At 37.4% G+C, this 16,002-nt stretch overlaps 1 protein-coding gene across 1 annotated transcript; it reads left to right on the forward strand.

Moving 5' to 3' along the window:
- Positions 1-345: 345 nt before the first annotated feature.
- LOC148191643 (uncharacterized) lies at positions 346-14,850 on the forward strand. The gene is made up of 11 exons (XM_088100669.1): positions 346-561; positions 661-728; positions 1,989-2,070; positions 2,656-2,739; positions 3,614-3,653; positions 4,311-4,356; positions 5,645-5,703; positions 7,667-7,734; positions 7,902-7,985; positions 8,069-8,133; positions 14,430-14,850. The coding sequence occupies exons 1-11, from the start codon at positions 506-508 to the stop codon at positions 14,528-14,530; spliced, it is 753 nt and encodes a 250-aa protein (XP_087956795.1). The 5' UTR covers positions 346-505; the 3' UTR covers positions 14,531-14,850.
- The last annotated feature ends 1,152 nt before the right edge of the window (positions 14,851-16,002 follow it).

A 16,002-nucleotide genomic window follows, 5' to 3' on the forward strand; every position in this document is an offset into this window, starting at 1 on the left:
GAAGGAGTGTTAATTGTGATTCTTGACTCATGTACCGTCTATTTCTTTTTTTAAAGCTTTCAAATTGTATAATTTAATCTATTTTTTTCTTAATCTTACTCAACTTATGCTAGTTATATTTTATTTTCAAATTATATAATTAAAAAAAAACAGAAATTGATTTTTTTATATGACTGTGCAAGAGGGGTTTTGGAGATATAAGAAGAAACTATTCTTTTTAATACGTACACGATTCGACCGTGTTTTAAAAAGGTTGTATGTTTTTTGTGAATTAATTTCTTTTGTATTTTTCTGAGAAGATTTTGTGGTGTTATAAGTGAAAAAAATTTGTCATTAGGGAGATTATTATAAAAAATATTTAAATTAAATAAGAAAAGGGTTAGAGTTAAGGGTTGCAGAAGTGAGGAAACCCAATTTGAGGGTTGTTTTGCCTTCACAGGGAAAGGGCAAAGCAAAGGAAACAAAATTCCAATTGCTTTACTTCATTTTTCTTGTTCTCATAACCATGGCATCGTTTGGGTCCCTCAAATCCACCATTTTCGACAAAGAAGAGAGAAAGCAGTAAGCACTGTTTGTTTTTTTTTAATAATAATTTGATTCGTTTGGATTCGGGCGAATTCTATTTTGATAAACCTAACTTTATCCTAATTGGAATCGCAGGCAGTATCAGTGGCATATTCGAGGCCTCAATGCATACGACCGTCACAAAAAATTCATCAATGATTACGGTAATGTTTCTGCAACAAAATCTTTAATCATATATTATTATTATTATTATTATTAGTTTTTTTTTTTTAAATAAAGTACTTTTGAAAAAATTCCTGTTTCTTGATGAATGTTGTTTTGGTTTGGTATAACAATTGTAGTTTTGTTTAGCGTTGATGGACAATAAGGATCTGAACATATTTATGCCTGTTGAAGTGGTTGGTTCCTTATAACAATGTCCTATAGCAAATGGGTGATGAACAGTTTCCTCCACTGAGGTGAAAGGAGGCTACAATCATCCTTACATGTGTTTAATTATGTTATGAAAGCTTTAATCATTTATTATTGAATACTTAGGTTACCTCAAAAATAAAATCAAAGTTCTTTCGAAGAAGTTTCGTTTCGTGATAGAAATGGTTTTGTTTAGGGTTGATGGACTGTAAGGAACTGAACAAATTCATAGTTTTCTATTTGGCTGGTTCATATAATAATGTCCTATAGCGAATGGATGATGAACAGTTTCCTCCACTGAGTTGGAAGGAGGCTACAATCATCCTGATACTAGTATTGAAGTATGGATCTCATTTCTCTAAAGTGAAATGTGAGCAAAGTAATCTGGATTGTTGATGAGGAAATCAGCTGTTGATGTACTTGTTATGGCTCACATGCATAAGAAATCATGAATATATTAATATATTAACAGTTCATTTTTATCATCAGATTACTGTACCTTGGTCACTTCAGAGGATCTGTATCTTTAAAAATACCCATCTTTGCACGTACCACTGATTTTTTCTTTTGTTACTAGCAAGTTCTGCTAATTCAGAGCAAAAGGAGTAGCGGTAGACAAGTTTGTTTGTATTCTTCTTTGTTCCTTGTGTTGGTGATCAGAATGTGTTGGCAGCTTTGTTTTGTTTGTTTCCAGTGACCTGTTGGAAATTTGATGGAGCGATAAATAACTAATAAAATGATACCTTGATCGGAATTGCCTTTTGGGTAATTTAATTTTCTAGAAAACTACAACGAAATTGTTTAATTGGGGTAACTAACCCCAAACTACTGAGAATAGGGCTTATTCTACTGCTGTTGCCATGACGGATGTTATCATCTACTGTAGTTTACTGAATTATTTTCTGTTTATCTGCTTGTAGTTATTTACCATCTAGGTCCTGCTAGAGAATACTTCAGTTTTTGGTGAAATTTCAGCTTAGTTTTTCTTTGGTTTAACTGTATTCTTTCTCATCCAGAATTTCTTCTTAGATTTTCTCTTTTTGTAACTACAGTTAATTTTTATGGAAAAGAACGACCTTCAAACTTGAAGTTGCCTATTAAAACAGATCAAGATACACTGAGAGAAGGATACAGGTAAGCTTGTTATATTGCCTTATTTAAGCTAAAGCTGGTGGAGTTTGTTTCCTTTTGTTATATTGCTTGAAACTGTTGCCTTGGCTTAGTTTTTCTTCTCTTGTTTTACAATAAGAAATAAGCCTGCCCTCCTTACTTTTTCCAGTTAAATTTCTATTATTTTCCTTACTCCTTTTTCACATTTAGTGGCTATCCCTTTTATCTTCGAGATTTCTTTTATGATAGAATCTACAACATTTCCATGTGTTTTCTTAAAACTTTTATGTGATTTTACCTAGCTATGCGAGTGAAATCATGATCAGAGGAGTACGGGATGCCCTACTTATATTTGACCCTCGTATGAAATCAGCCTTTTCCTAGCAATAGCGTAATGGGTTTCTGTCATTTCATGCGTGTTCAACTCCATTGAAAGTATTGTGAATCTGAATTTTTTACCCTACATAAGATACTTTTGAATCTTACCTTATGAAGATGAATTTCTTTTTTATTATTGGGAACGAATTTTACCTTCCTGCATTATCATCTCTTCTCTCAATTTGTTTATCTGTGTCAGAATTTTAATGTTGCTAATCCAAATATTGCAAGATTCATTCGGTCAGAGGAAGATGATATGAATCCATCGTGGGAACAAAGGCTAGTCAAGCGTTATTATGACAAGCTTTTTAAGGAGTATCCTTTGCAAACATGTCCATTATTTTAGTAGTACTATTTATATGGTAGGAGTGATGGTTTCTTTTATTTATTTATGTAATATTAGCATTTGGTTTTAATTTGAAGTTTGATGAAATTAGTTGGTTTTGGAATACGAACAATGCACATGTAAGAGAACAAAGCACATGTAAGAGATTTAGAGATTTCTATGGATTAGATTTTGCATCCAATTTACCAACTTGGTCCCTCTTCCATTGAGCATTTTATATAAAATAACTTACATGAAAGGAATAAGAAGTTTATGATTGACATTGCTTCTGACTCATACCAATATGGGAATGACAGTTGTGGACTGGAGTCTAAGTACTTACCTTCATTTGTCCTGTATATTTAAATCTTGATATTTTTGTTCTCTAGAGTAAATTTTGTTTTCGTTTCGTTTTTTCCCTAAATAATTGAACTTCTGCAATCTCTTTTTGATGGCATCATGGCAAATGAGACTAAGGAAATACTATCATTAATTACATATATGATCTGTCCTTCCATAACTACAAGGCATTTCCCTTTGGAACCTGAACTTATTGGGGCCATTCTATAGAGCAGTCTGTCCTTTTGTTTCTCCCAATGATTTATCTCTTTCTCGCCTTAACAACTTGGAGCTTTTTTACTTTGTACCTAGTATACCAGACATTTGTGAATTTTTTTTTGATAAATCTTTTGCTGACTTCATTTGTGAATATTACCCAAAAGTAGTTTTGGCCTGGAGTTTGTTGATGGGAAAATACTGATATTTATTTGTTTTTATCATGGTTTACCACCTTGCATTAACCAACTAATTTTAGGGCTATTGAATTTTGTTGTACTTGTTTGCTTGTACCTTAATCCTTTCAAGATACTGCCTAGCTGACATGTCACAATACAAGAGTGGTAAGGTAATTATTCATTACTTTTAGAATATATCTTTTCGGATTGCTAAATTTGGCAATCTTTTGTGCTTATTCTTGTGACTGAAACTCTAGTTTGGTCTTCAAGAGATATGGTCAGTATCAATTGAGCCCCTGACAATTTTTTGCATCAGTTTACTTCCTGAAAGTTAATATTTCCATTCTGTATTTTTCCAGATGTAGCAAAGTGTACAGAAGGATTCAATCTATTGAGGGCTTGAATGATGCTGACCCTTTCTCTTTGGACATATAAAATAATGGTTTAATCATTTTATTTTGGTTTTGGTAAATCACTCTGGCACCTATGGGCAATAATTTTTGACCTATTTCTCCACCTTTTTGCCTGAACACGTTGTTGAGCTGCCACTAGTCGGTAGTCATTATACCTTATATCTTACTGGCTCAACTATATTCATAGATTCCTGTGAAAAAGCATCGTAATCTTTTTTTGAAAGTATCAAAAGCTATTTTGCATTATTATTTTGTAAAGTAAACTGCTTAAAATTTTGAGTTAAAGAAGAGGTGTTTTCTTTATATGTTTTTCATGGGGTCTTGGTGATCGAGGGATTTTATGAAGTCTAGAAACACATTTTAAGTAGAGTACATCATTAATGTTATGCTGTTAAATTGCATTTTTCTTTTTAGATTGGCCTCAGGTGGAGGACAGAGAAGGAAGTCATGTCTGGCAAAGGTATCAAAAGTTATTTCACTGGCTATAGTATTTTAATATAAATTGGGTAAGTACCCAAACACTAGCGGAACTCACCTCCAAAAGCTAGCTATAGGGGTAATGACCAAACACTTAAATACTTCACCAAATATCCCATACTGCTTGATGTGGGCTTTGACACCCCATAATACGCAAGATCTTATCAAATTGCTAGCAAGAAGAGAAACTTGTTGGTTAAAAATTAATGTCTAATGTATTTAAGTTTAATTTAGTTTCACTTCACCTACTTTGTACAGGCAATTAAATGTTATTCGTTAATTAATGTCTAATTTATTTAAGTTTAATTTAGTTTCACTTCACCTACTTTTTACAGGCAGTTAAATGTTATTCATTTTATAAACTAATCTTTAGAGTGGCCAATTGTTCAACTGAACCCTTTTAATAGAAAAACAGACACCCTCTTAGAAAAAAATTTTGAAATGTGAAGTAGAATTTGTTGGCTTTTAAAGGATGCTCTATTGATGATATTACTTTCTTTGCGGACTTGTTGGCTTTGTGTCTACATCTTTAATTCTCTAAATTGTCGCGGAAACTCTTATTTATTTAATTTTTAAAAAGAACAACTTGGGGAAGAAGAAACTTCTTTTAAGACATCAAATTTCAAGTCCTAATCCACCTTCATTCTTGGGCCTGCAACAGATCTCCTGTGTCCTAACTTACAAAATGGTCTCTTCTGTGTTTGTTCACACCTCATCACCAAGCGAAGGATAGTAGATGAAAATGTAATACAAAACAGGTCTGGATGAGGGTAAATTACCATCCACTTCCATAAGATTAAGAAGCAGCTTTAGGATTAAACTAAGTAACTCCGAAGTCAACACAGTTTTAGAACCTCACAACCAGCTGCCTTCACTACTTCACACAGGTAAAAAATATATCAGTTCTTTACTTTTAAACCAGCCCGCTCACTCATAGCAAAGTGCCAAGTTTAACCTTTAAATTGGAGATAGCATGGGTAAACATAAGATTGGAAAGAACCTTTGAAAAGACATTACTATCCTCCATGAGAGTTTGCTTTGCAAAACTAAAGGAGCAGAACATCACAAAAGATTTATAATTTTTTTAATATACTGAGTGTGGGATAAAAGGTGACACAAGAGAAGGGACAATACGGCTCTAAATATTTTATATTTACTAAACCTGGTTTCAAATTTTATCCACAATAGAGTGAGAAAAAAGTAGTTGTTTTCATTTGTTCTGTTTGGAATCCTTCTCAGACTTAAAATTGATTGGTAATGCAACTTTCCAGGCCAGTTCATATGTGGTAACAAGCATTGCAATGAGAAAGATGGTTTAACAAGCTACGAGGTAAGCATTTTATGCTGATAACTAAACAATTGGCTTTGGGTAGTCTAATTGCGTCAATTGATCCTACCTAGTAGGTAAAGGATTTGTTATTTTATATGTTTTGTCTTTGTTTTGGATTGTGTTATGCTGTTTACTATGTTTGGTTTCAGTGCAAGTGTTTTGGTTCAGTGTATAATGGTCATAAATAATTAGAAAGAGAAACACTAATTACACACTCTCAAATAAACTCTTCATCATTGATTGAAATTTATTGGGGATCATTACATTTGTGGGTTCTGTTCCCAATTTCTTTAGTTCCACTCCACTTACAATAGTGGTTCTGATAAATTTCAACCCATGATAGTGTGAAAGAAATGTGTTCATAAACACTCTTCTAATTAGGAATAATATATGTTTGCTTTATTATACGAATTATATCAATATAAATGTTGAATCCATGGGTGTAGTCGAAATATGCATTTTTTAGCATCATGGCTAGTTTTCGTGCAAGTGTCTTAGTTCATTGTGTCAGAGCGGCTGCAGCGGAATGGTTAGCGTGGGATAACAAACCAAGAGGGTTTTTAATACGAACGTGTACCTTTTAAATTTCTTCTCAATTTTACTTACTAAGCAGATAATATAAATGAATAACAAGAGTAAAGTTGAGAGAAATTTGCACAGATGATTTTATCCTGGTTCGGATCTTACCAATCCTACGTCTTATCTCAAAACAAGATAAACAGTTCACTACTCACAAAACGATTACAAATTACAATCACAAAGAAATAATTTGTAAAAGTTTAGATCACCTCTCTTGAGACCACAAGAGATGAACCTGCACCTCCTTTGAGTCTTCACAAAGGATGAAACACTTCCTCCGAATACTTCACGAAGGATGAACTTTCTCTTCCGAACACCTCCTCAGACACACTAAGGATGAACCGGCTATTTCCTCTGTCACCGCAGCAGCACTTCACTAGTTCCACAGACACGAGTTTCACAAGCCGAACAAGAACACACAAATCTCAATGATTTCTAAGTACTAAAGCACAAGGGAAGAGTTTCTGTTGATGGAAAATGAGAGCCTATTTATAGACTCAAACAAATACTCTTCCGTTCTTCGTTTCCAGCCATTTAATGCTTTTAATCGATTAATATCATTGTTAATCGATTAAAACGAGTGCAACAGCTAGTTTTAACAGCTAGAAAACTCCAACGGTCAATTTTAATGATTAATTTACATTTTAATCGATTAAAGTAAGTTTTAATCGATTATTACGAAGCCAGCTAGAGTTTTTCAGCTCCTATCGATTTAATCGATTATTACTAGACTTAATTGACTAATACGGTACATTTTTTACTCTAAACATCAAATTTGAACTATGAAAGCACATGGAACCAAAAACTACTAAGAATCTAAGTCCTAAACACTTAATTCCAATTACTACAAAAGCTTTATATAATAATACAAGTCTTCAAATGATCTTCTTGAAACTTGATACTTCTTGACTTGATTTGGACATCATCAAAACTTCTTCATCATTTTGCTAACACATTGTATCATGTTAATATAATCCCAAAAGAGAAACACTAATAACACTTTCGGATACACTCTTTAATTGGTTGAAATGAACTGGGAATAATTAAATTATTTGGATCCTGCTCCCAATTTTATTAGTTCCACTTTTAATTTTGTGATTCTTAATATATTTCAATCAATGATAATATGTTATGAACACACCTCTAATTATGAACATTATATGTTTGATTTATTCTATACATTCTATAAGTATAAATGTTGGATCCATTGGTATAGTTGAGATATGTGTTTTTCTGCATATGCTTATATTTTTTTTTCTCTCAACACACTTCTTTGTTGATTATTCTATAAGCAGCTTTGTTATGTTTGAGGGCCAAGGAGATTAATTTGTGAATATCTCATCACGTGTTTCCAATGCTTTATTCTATTTGCTCCATATTACAGGTGAACTTTTGTTACTTTGAAGCTGGAGAAAACAAACAAGCCCTAGTTAAGTTGGTAACATGTGAGCGGTGAGTCAGTGTGTGCCAATGCTGGTTTTGTGTATATGCCGTTGTCTTTCTTCCATACCAAATGTTAGTACTTGTGCTATTAAGGGTTTTGTGTGACTTTTTACTCATTGAAGGTTGTGCAAAAATCAACTTTGTATTTCATTTTTTTCTTGGTTATTTTTTAATAGATGTGCATGCAAACTCAACTATAAGAGGAAGAAAGAAAAGGAGCAGTTAGAAAAAAGGCAACAAGATCAAGATAGGCGAAAGAGGTAAGAACAATGCTCTCCCTGATCATACTTTTCCCCCCTCTTTTTGGCTAGAAGAAGTGGAGATTAAGTTCTTTTATTTATAGGAATCGTTCAAAGAGTGATGATGATCTAGATGATTACCAAGAAAGCGACGAGAGAAAGAGAAAAGGTTTGAACTTACACTACCTTTATAAGTTCAGTTCCAGTTTTACATATTGGCATGAAAATCTGTGTTTTTGATTTATAATTTATTAATGTTGAAGAATCGACTTGGGTAATTTATCATTTGTATGAGAAAGATTAGAGAGTTTTCCCACATGTATAGCAGAGTCCAGTTCCTTCAGAGTGTACAGCACCTGTGCTCAGCTTTCAACCGAAACAAAAATAATAGAATGCTAAGCCTCTTTCCCTCTCTTGCCACTACCTTGTCATACTCATTACATGTGATAGGTTCTCTCATTCCCATAGATTTCTCTCCCACCCCTTCTTCAATATACTTGCCAAATCTTATGCCCCTAATTTGGTTGCACCTGCAAATGCTCCGCATTCTCGATTGGGGCCTTCACTTCTGTGGCCCTAACACATTCCATTCCTGTTGATTCATCTAAGCATAACCAAATATGTAATGCACCAATTGTTGTGCTTGATACTCTAATTTATTTAACGAAGACTGACAATGCGTTTCATATCTTTTAGTAGGCTTGTTTGGTTTTGTAATGATTAATTTTCCATCCTATTTTCTTAAAATGCAATTGAATTGTACTTGAAAGGAAAACATTAGAGGGGATTTGCCAAGCTTTCAAAATGTATGTGGATATGAGGTTATTGTATTGTAGCTTCTACTCTTAGAATATTTGCCTAATCTTTGGTCATTATCTTTAGCCTCTTTCTCAAAGCTTGTCCACTTGTTATAATTAATCTTGTTGTAAATTAAGACATGTCTAATGAGCAGTTTGGTTGGAAAACTGTTTAAAAGCATTTTTCTGGAAATGAAAAACATTGGGACTAGTTTCTGATCGCTATAATGACATGACACCTTGTTCTAATAGGGTAAAAAATTTGACTGGTAGCAATTGGTCAAATTAAAACATACATCTTTTCTCTGATTTGAATGGTGATTCTAGGGAAATATGATTCATCTGTGTTTAAGCATGATGAATGAAAAGCTCACTGTCTGCTTGACTTGCTTCTCTATTGCTCCATCCAAATGTTTGCAAAACCTTTATATGCTTCTGAAATATTGTTAGGTTCTCTAATCAAGAACCTAAGGGAAAACAATTTTACACACCAAAAAGCACACACTCACAACATAGAATTGTATAATCTCCTTTGTATTAACAACCATCCAGCATGTCTGATACAATGGGTTTCTCAGAGAGCTTAACCTCCCCCTACAGGACCTATGGGTACCTGTCAACTAATAAGACTTCAAAACTAACTCTCGCCTAACAGCCCAACCCCCTTTTATACCAACCTACCTAACTGCCTTGGCAGTTAGGCTGTATAACATCTCTCCTTCTCCTATACACCAGTAGTTTCCTATCATTACGCCCCTCCTCTCCAACAACCTTGTCCCCAAGGTTGAATTCAAGATACTGTTCCTGCATAGTCGCCACATCTTCCCACGTCGCTCCCTCTTGTCCTCCTTCTTGCCACTCAACCAAAACCTGAGGTATTTCTTCTGCTCCCATTTGTCTCTGCCTCCTGTCCAGCAGTTTGACAGGCCAAAACATGGGTCCCTCTGCCTGCAACTCAGCTGGAAGTTCCTTTTCAACCCTCTGCTCTCCCACCGCTTTCTTCAATTGGGATACGTGAAAAATTGGGTGTATCCGGGCTGTCTCGGGTAATTGTAAACGAAAAGCTACCTTCCCCACCTGCTGTAACACCCGAAAAGGCCCATAGTAGCGTGCTGAAAGTTTCGGATGTAAGCGGACTGGCATGGATGACTGTCTGTGGGGTCTAATCTTTAAGTAGACCCAATCCCCTACATTAACATTCGCTGCCCTCCTCCGTTTATTCGCTGTTTAACCATTGCCTCCTGAGACTGCCTTAAATGTATCTTGAGTTGTTTTAGAGCCTCATCTCTGGTCATCAAATCTTGGGCCACAGTCTCCACCGCCGTCTCTCCTGGAATAAAACGACTCAAGGTTGGTGGTGCTCGCCCATAGACAATTTCGAATGGGGAACACCTTGCTGCACTTTGGTAACTGGTATTATACCAGTATTCGGCCCATGATAGCATCTGCTTCCAACTCCTAGGCTGCTCGAGCAAAAACACCTCAAATACCCCTCCAAGATTCTGTTCAATACTTCTGTTTGGCCATCCGTTTCTGGATGGTAGGCCGTGCTCATTTTGAGCTGGGTACCTTGCATTTTGAAAAGCTCCCTCCAGAACACACTTAAAAATAGGGGATCCCTATCACTGACTATGGATACAGGGATCCTGTGCAGCCGTACTATGTCTTGGATGAATGCTCTGCTACAGTACGAGCCGAATATGGATGTTTTAGCGCTATGAAGTGGCCATATTTACTGAGTCTGTCGACCACTACCAGTATCGCGTCAAAACCCTGAGATTTGGGTAACTTCACAATAAAATCAAGGCTTACCTCCTCCCAAATAGCCTGAGGAATGGACAGAGGTTGTAGGAGACCCTGGGGGGAAGCAGCCAAGTACTTATGCTGCTGACAAATCACACACCTCGCCACAAACTCAGTAATCGTTTTCTTCATTCCCAACCATACAGTGATTGAGCTATTCGCCGGTATGTGCGAAAAACCCCCGAATGGCCTCCGGTGCTTGTCACGTGAAACTCCGCTAACAACTTGGGAATCCAACCTGATTTAGCCGATAATACCAATCTCCCTTTGTAGTGTAAACGATCATTCTCTAACGTGTAAGATGCGTGGCTGTTTGGGTTCCCCCGGATATCCTCCATTATTTTTCTAAGTGTGTCATCCTCCTCCACTTCTCTTAATATTTCCTGGAAATCATGCCAGTATGGTCTGGAGATAGCCCGCAACTCTCCCTCCTCCATACCTCCTTCTTCCTTTCTAGACAAAGCATCCGCAACCCTGTTTGAGCTTCCCGTTTTGTAAACGATATCAAAATCATAGCCCATTAATTTAGCTATCCAATTCTGTTGGCTATGGGTGGTAATCCTCTGTTGTAACAAGTATTTTAGGCTTCGCTGATCTGAATGGACCACAAACCTCCTCCCTAATAGATAGGGCCGCCAGTGTTGGATGGCCATTACCAAGGCCATCAATTCTTTCTCGTATATGGACTTACTACGGGACCCTTCTGATAACGCCTTGCTAAAGAAAGCAATTGGCTTTCGGTTTTGCATCAACACAGCCCCCACTCCACTCCCCGATGCATCGCACTCCACATGAAATTCCTGAGTAAAATCAGGCAACACCAAAACTGGTGCCGACGTCATAGCAGATTTCAGAGCGGCCATAGCTGTCCGAGCTCGTTCTGACCATTCAAACTTCCCTTTTTTTAATAATTCCGTCAGGGGTTTGGCCAACTCCCCGTATCTCTGGACGAACCTCCTGTAGTAACCTGTTAAGCCTAAAAAACCCCTTAGCGCCTTCAAATTCCTAGGCTCTTCCCACTCCAGCACAGCCTTAATCTTATCTCGGTCCATCTCCACTCCTTTCTCTGAAATCTGATGGCCAAGATATTGAATTTTTTGCTTCCCAAACTCGCATTTTTTTTGATTTGCCACCCAACTCTGTTGCTCCAGCAACTGCAGCACCAGTTTCAAATGTTTCAGATGCTCTGCCCACGTGGTACTGTACACTAAAATATCATCGAAAAAGACGAGTACCCACTTCCTCAAGTAAGGCGACATTAAGCTGTTCATAGCACTTTGGAATGTCGCCGGAGCGTTTGTTAATCCGAAGGGCATCACCAAAAATTCAAACAGGCCCTGATGTGTTCGGAAAGCAGTTTTATGAATATCGTCTTCCCCCATTCGTATCTGATGATAACCGGCCTTGAGATCCAGCTTGGAAAAATACCTTGCACCCTTGAGCTCATCCAGCAGCTCCTCAATCACGGGTATTGGGAATTTATCGGGAACGGTAGCCTTGTTCAGCGCCCTGTAGTCCACGCAGAATCGCCAACTCCCGTCTTTCTTCTTCACCAAAATCACGGGACTGGAGTACGGGCTTTGACTTGGCCGTATAATTCCCGCTTTCAGCATATCTTTGACCTGTGTTTCAATCTCTTCCTTCATGAGGTATGGGTACCGATAGGGGCGGACATTTATGGGATTGATCCCCTCTTTAAGCACAATCCTGTGTTGTGCGTTTCGGTGGGGAGGTAACCCTTCTCTCTCCTGGAACACCCGATAGTGGGTCTGCAAAACTGCTCTCAGCTCCACTCCCTGCTCTTCTGTCAAATCATCCGTCAACTTACCGACTGGCTCCTGCTCCACTAGGCCCAAATCCCAAACCAATATCCATGACTCAGCATCCACTATCTTCAACAATGCTTCTGGCTTCACCAGCTGTCTGGACAGCGCTGGGTCTCCTTTTATAATCCTCTTCTCGCCCTCCACGACATACTTCATGAACATCTCTTTCCAGTTGATCACTACTTCCCCTAATGTCGCCAACCACGCGATTCCCAGTATCACATCAACACCCCCTAGTTCAAACACATGCAATTCTTCCTCCACGGTGACGTCTCCCAATTTTAATCCAACCTTCTCACATCGTCCACTCGTCCATTTCTTATGCCCATCACCTAGACTCACAGCGTACGCCGGCGTATCTGTCATCGACAATCGCAACTCATCCACCACGCTCCGACTAATGAAGTTGTGGCTGGCCCCGCTATCGATGAGGACTACCACCCTCTTTTCCCCAATCAACTCGGCCAACTTCATGGTCTTGGGAGGCATCATCCCTTCCGCTGAACACGCGGATAATTCCATATGATTATTTTCCGAGTTCGACTCTTCAACCGCCTCTTCCTCCTCGTCCTCCGCTAACAACAAAACTCATAGGCTTTTCTCCGAACACCGATGACCCGGAGCAAATGGGCCCCCGCACCTAAAACACCTACCTTCTTCCCTCCTCTTCAGAAACTCGGGATAAGGTAAGTTTCTTACCATTCTTCCCCTGTTATCGCCTCCCGCGGTGGTATTACCTCTTGCATGTATATTACTCGCCGTCGACGATACTTCCCTTCTGGTCGTACCAACTCCCTCGCCCCCCCCCCCCCCCCCCCCCCCCGCGCGCGCGCGTAGTGAAATTCCGATCGCTGTCGTTTCTAACGATCGTCGAAGAGCCTCGCGTACTCACTGCATTAACTTTCACCCCGTTCCAGACGCCTCCGCGTGCTCTGTTCATGGCGTCTTCCACATCTCTCGCCACCCTTATGGCGATCATCAAATCTGGCGGATCTTGGATTCGTACTTGGCCTTTGATATCTTCGCGTAGCCCCGCTAAAAAGAATCCCAATATCAGCTCCTCCGCCAGCCCCTGGGTCTGGCCCAATAGTGTCTCAAAACTCCTGACAAATTCCTCCACCGTCCCATCTTGCCTCAGTGTCGCCATCTATTCGTACACGGTCCCCCTGAACCCACCTCCGAAGCGATTAATCAGCCCAGCTTTCAATCCCAGCCAAGAACGATTCTTGGTTTTTTCCCTCCTATATTTCAACCAATAACTCGCGCTCCCTTCCATGCTAATGTATGCAAGTTCAACCTTATCCTCCTCAGCCACCCTCTGTATGTCAAAAAACCGTTCCGCTCTGTTAATCCAACTATGCGGCTGCACCCCTTCAAACGATGGCAATTCCACTCTCTTCCGCCAATTCGGAGGTAATCCCCCATTGTCGCGTCGTTCGGCGTTATGTATCTCGGGGTTATCATTCACAGAGTTGCTACTCCCTTCCGTGCCACCTCCCTGCTGATTCTGAACTCCCCCTATCATCCTCATCATTTGCTGTAAGTCGCGTCTGATCGCGGCCGCCTCATCTTTAATTCCCTCCACCGTAATCTCCAGATTGTCCAATCTCCCCTCCGTTTGGCTATTCATCGCTGATCCTTTCGCCTTCTTGATCCGACAGGTCGGACCAATTGTTAGGTTCTCTAATCAAGAACCTAAGGGAAAACAATTTTACACACCAAAAAGCACACACTCACAACATAGAATTGTATAATCTCCTTTGTATTAACAACCATCCAGCATGTCTGATACAATGGGTTTCTCAGAGAGCTTAACCTCCCCCTACAGGACCTATGGGTACCTGTCAACTAATAAGACTTCAAAAACTAACTCTCGCCTAACAGCCCAACCCCCTTTTATACCAACCTACATAACTGCCTTGGCAGTTAGGCTGTATAACATCTCTCCTTCTCCTATACACCAGTAGTTTCCTATCAAATATTGTCCTTAAATTTAATTGTAGTTACAAACTTTAACTTTCTTGACAATGTATTTACAGGCAAAAAGGCTTTGACTTCGTCCAGTCGTAAAATTATTGATGATGATGACCATGACGACGATGATAACTTAGATGAGTTTCTTGAGGGTATGTTTCCTTGATCTTGGCTGATCGGCTGTCACACCTTAAAAGTGCTTCCGGGCATCAAAGCTGAGCAAACAGAAAAACGATAGGTTGCATGTGTACAGTGTTGTCTCAATAATGAAAATTGCATATCAGAATGATCTGCTTCATGACCCTGAACTGGTTTTACCATATATAATGGACAAAAGTTGGTTGTCTGATGTATTTTTAATGTGAAACGCATGCAGCAGCTATTGTGAATGTGCGTATTTTGATGTCATGATTTTTGTATGTGACTTCAAAATATGATAAAATTCGAAGTATGTCATGTTATATAATGGTTTGTGCATGAAGTGTATGATGTTGTATCACTAGGATTTTCATTCATTGAGATTTTTCCTCTCATTAGTTTAAACTGTAAAGTTTATTAAATAAAACATGAAGAGAAACCATCAAAGCTTAAAGATTTTGCAATTATGATCACTACTTTTAATTCAAGTCCCTCTCAATATAGGACACTAGTCTTTTAAATTTAGTTGGTGTTACTAAGTTGGTGAGTGTATCAATCAATGAAATTAACATTGAGAGAAAGGGTTGTCTTATTTCATGTGACACCTTTAAAATAAATTATAAAATACAGAAAGTAAAAAATAAAATGATTCACATATATCACATTTCTGAATAAAACTCAAAATAAATATAAAATAAGTATTATTACATATCTTAAGTTCTCAGTGTTATCCTTTTTTTTTTATTATATTTCAATCGTGTAAAGTATATATACATTATCTACACTTATATCAATCTTATAAAGTTGACTTTTATCTTATTTGAAAAATTAATATATTGTATAAATACTGAAAATAGTGTTAGAATTGAGTTTTCTCCATCTAACAATCCCTCTATCACATATAGATACGTGATTTCAATTACTTAATACTACTGAATTTTATATTTCATTACAAATTAATTTGGAAATTCTAAGGATCTCAACTTGATAATCAATTTCCCTATGACCATATCAACACTCTAGCTTTGTTCCCAACAATCAGAACTATTTTATGATTTTATTTAAATATTTTGATTTTTATAAATCAGAAATTCATTCAATATTTTTATTTTTGTTGAACTAAATGGGTATTCTTCAAAGTGAGAAACCTTCATTTAGATGTACTTTACTTTTAAACTCAAATAGATAAATGTCCTAAAAGTAATATTAACCAGGAAAAACCTACACTTATCAACATTAAGAATAATAATGTACTCAAGTATATAAATGAAAATGTTATATATTTATTTTGATCAGACATAAATCAATCTAAAATTAAAATTGGGATGATAAAATAGATTATATATGATGGTAAGACACCAAAGTGGTTGGACTTATTCAATGTCTTTTGTTGTTATCACACTCTAAATAGTATTGACATCGATTTATTGAAAGGAACCATTGACTTTTTTTAACAAAAATAAAACTATATTAAAATAAATAAATAAAATTAAAAGATAG

This window comes from Vigna umbellata, chromosome 10 (genome assembly GCF_029865625.1).
Source record: "Vigna umbellata cultivar VRB3 chromosome 10, Vumbellata_1.0, whole genome shotgun sequence".
In the NCBI taxonomy this organism is placed as follows: domain Eukaryota; kingdom Viridiplantae; phylum Streptophyta; class Magnoliopsida; order Fabales; family Fabaceae; genus Vigna; species Vigna umbellata.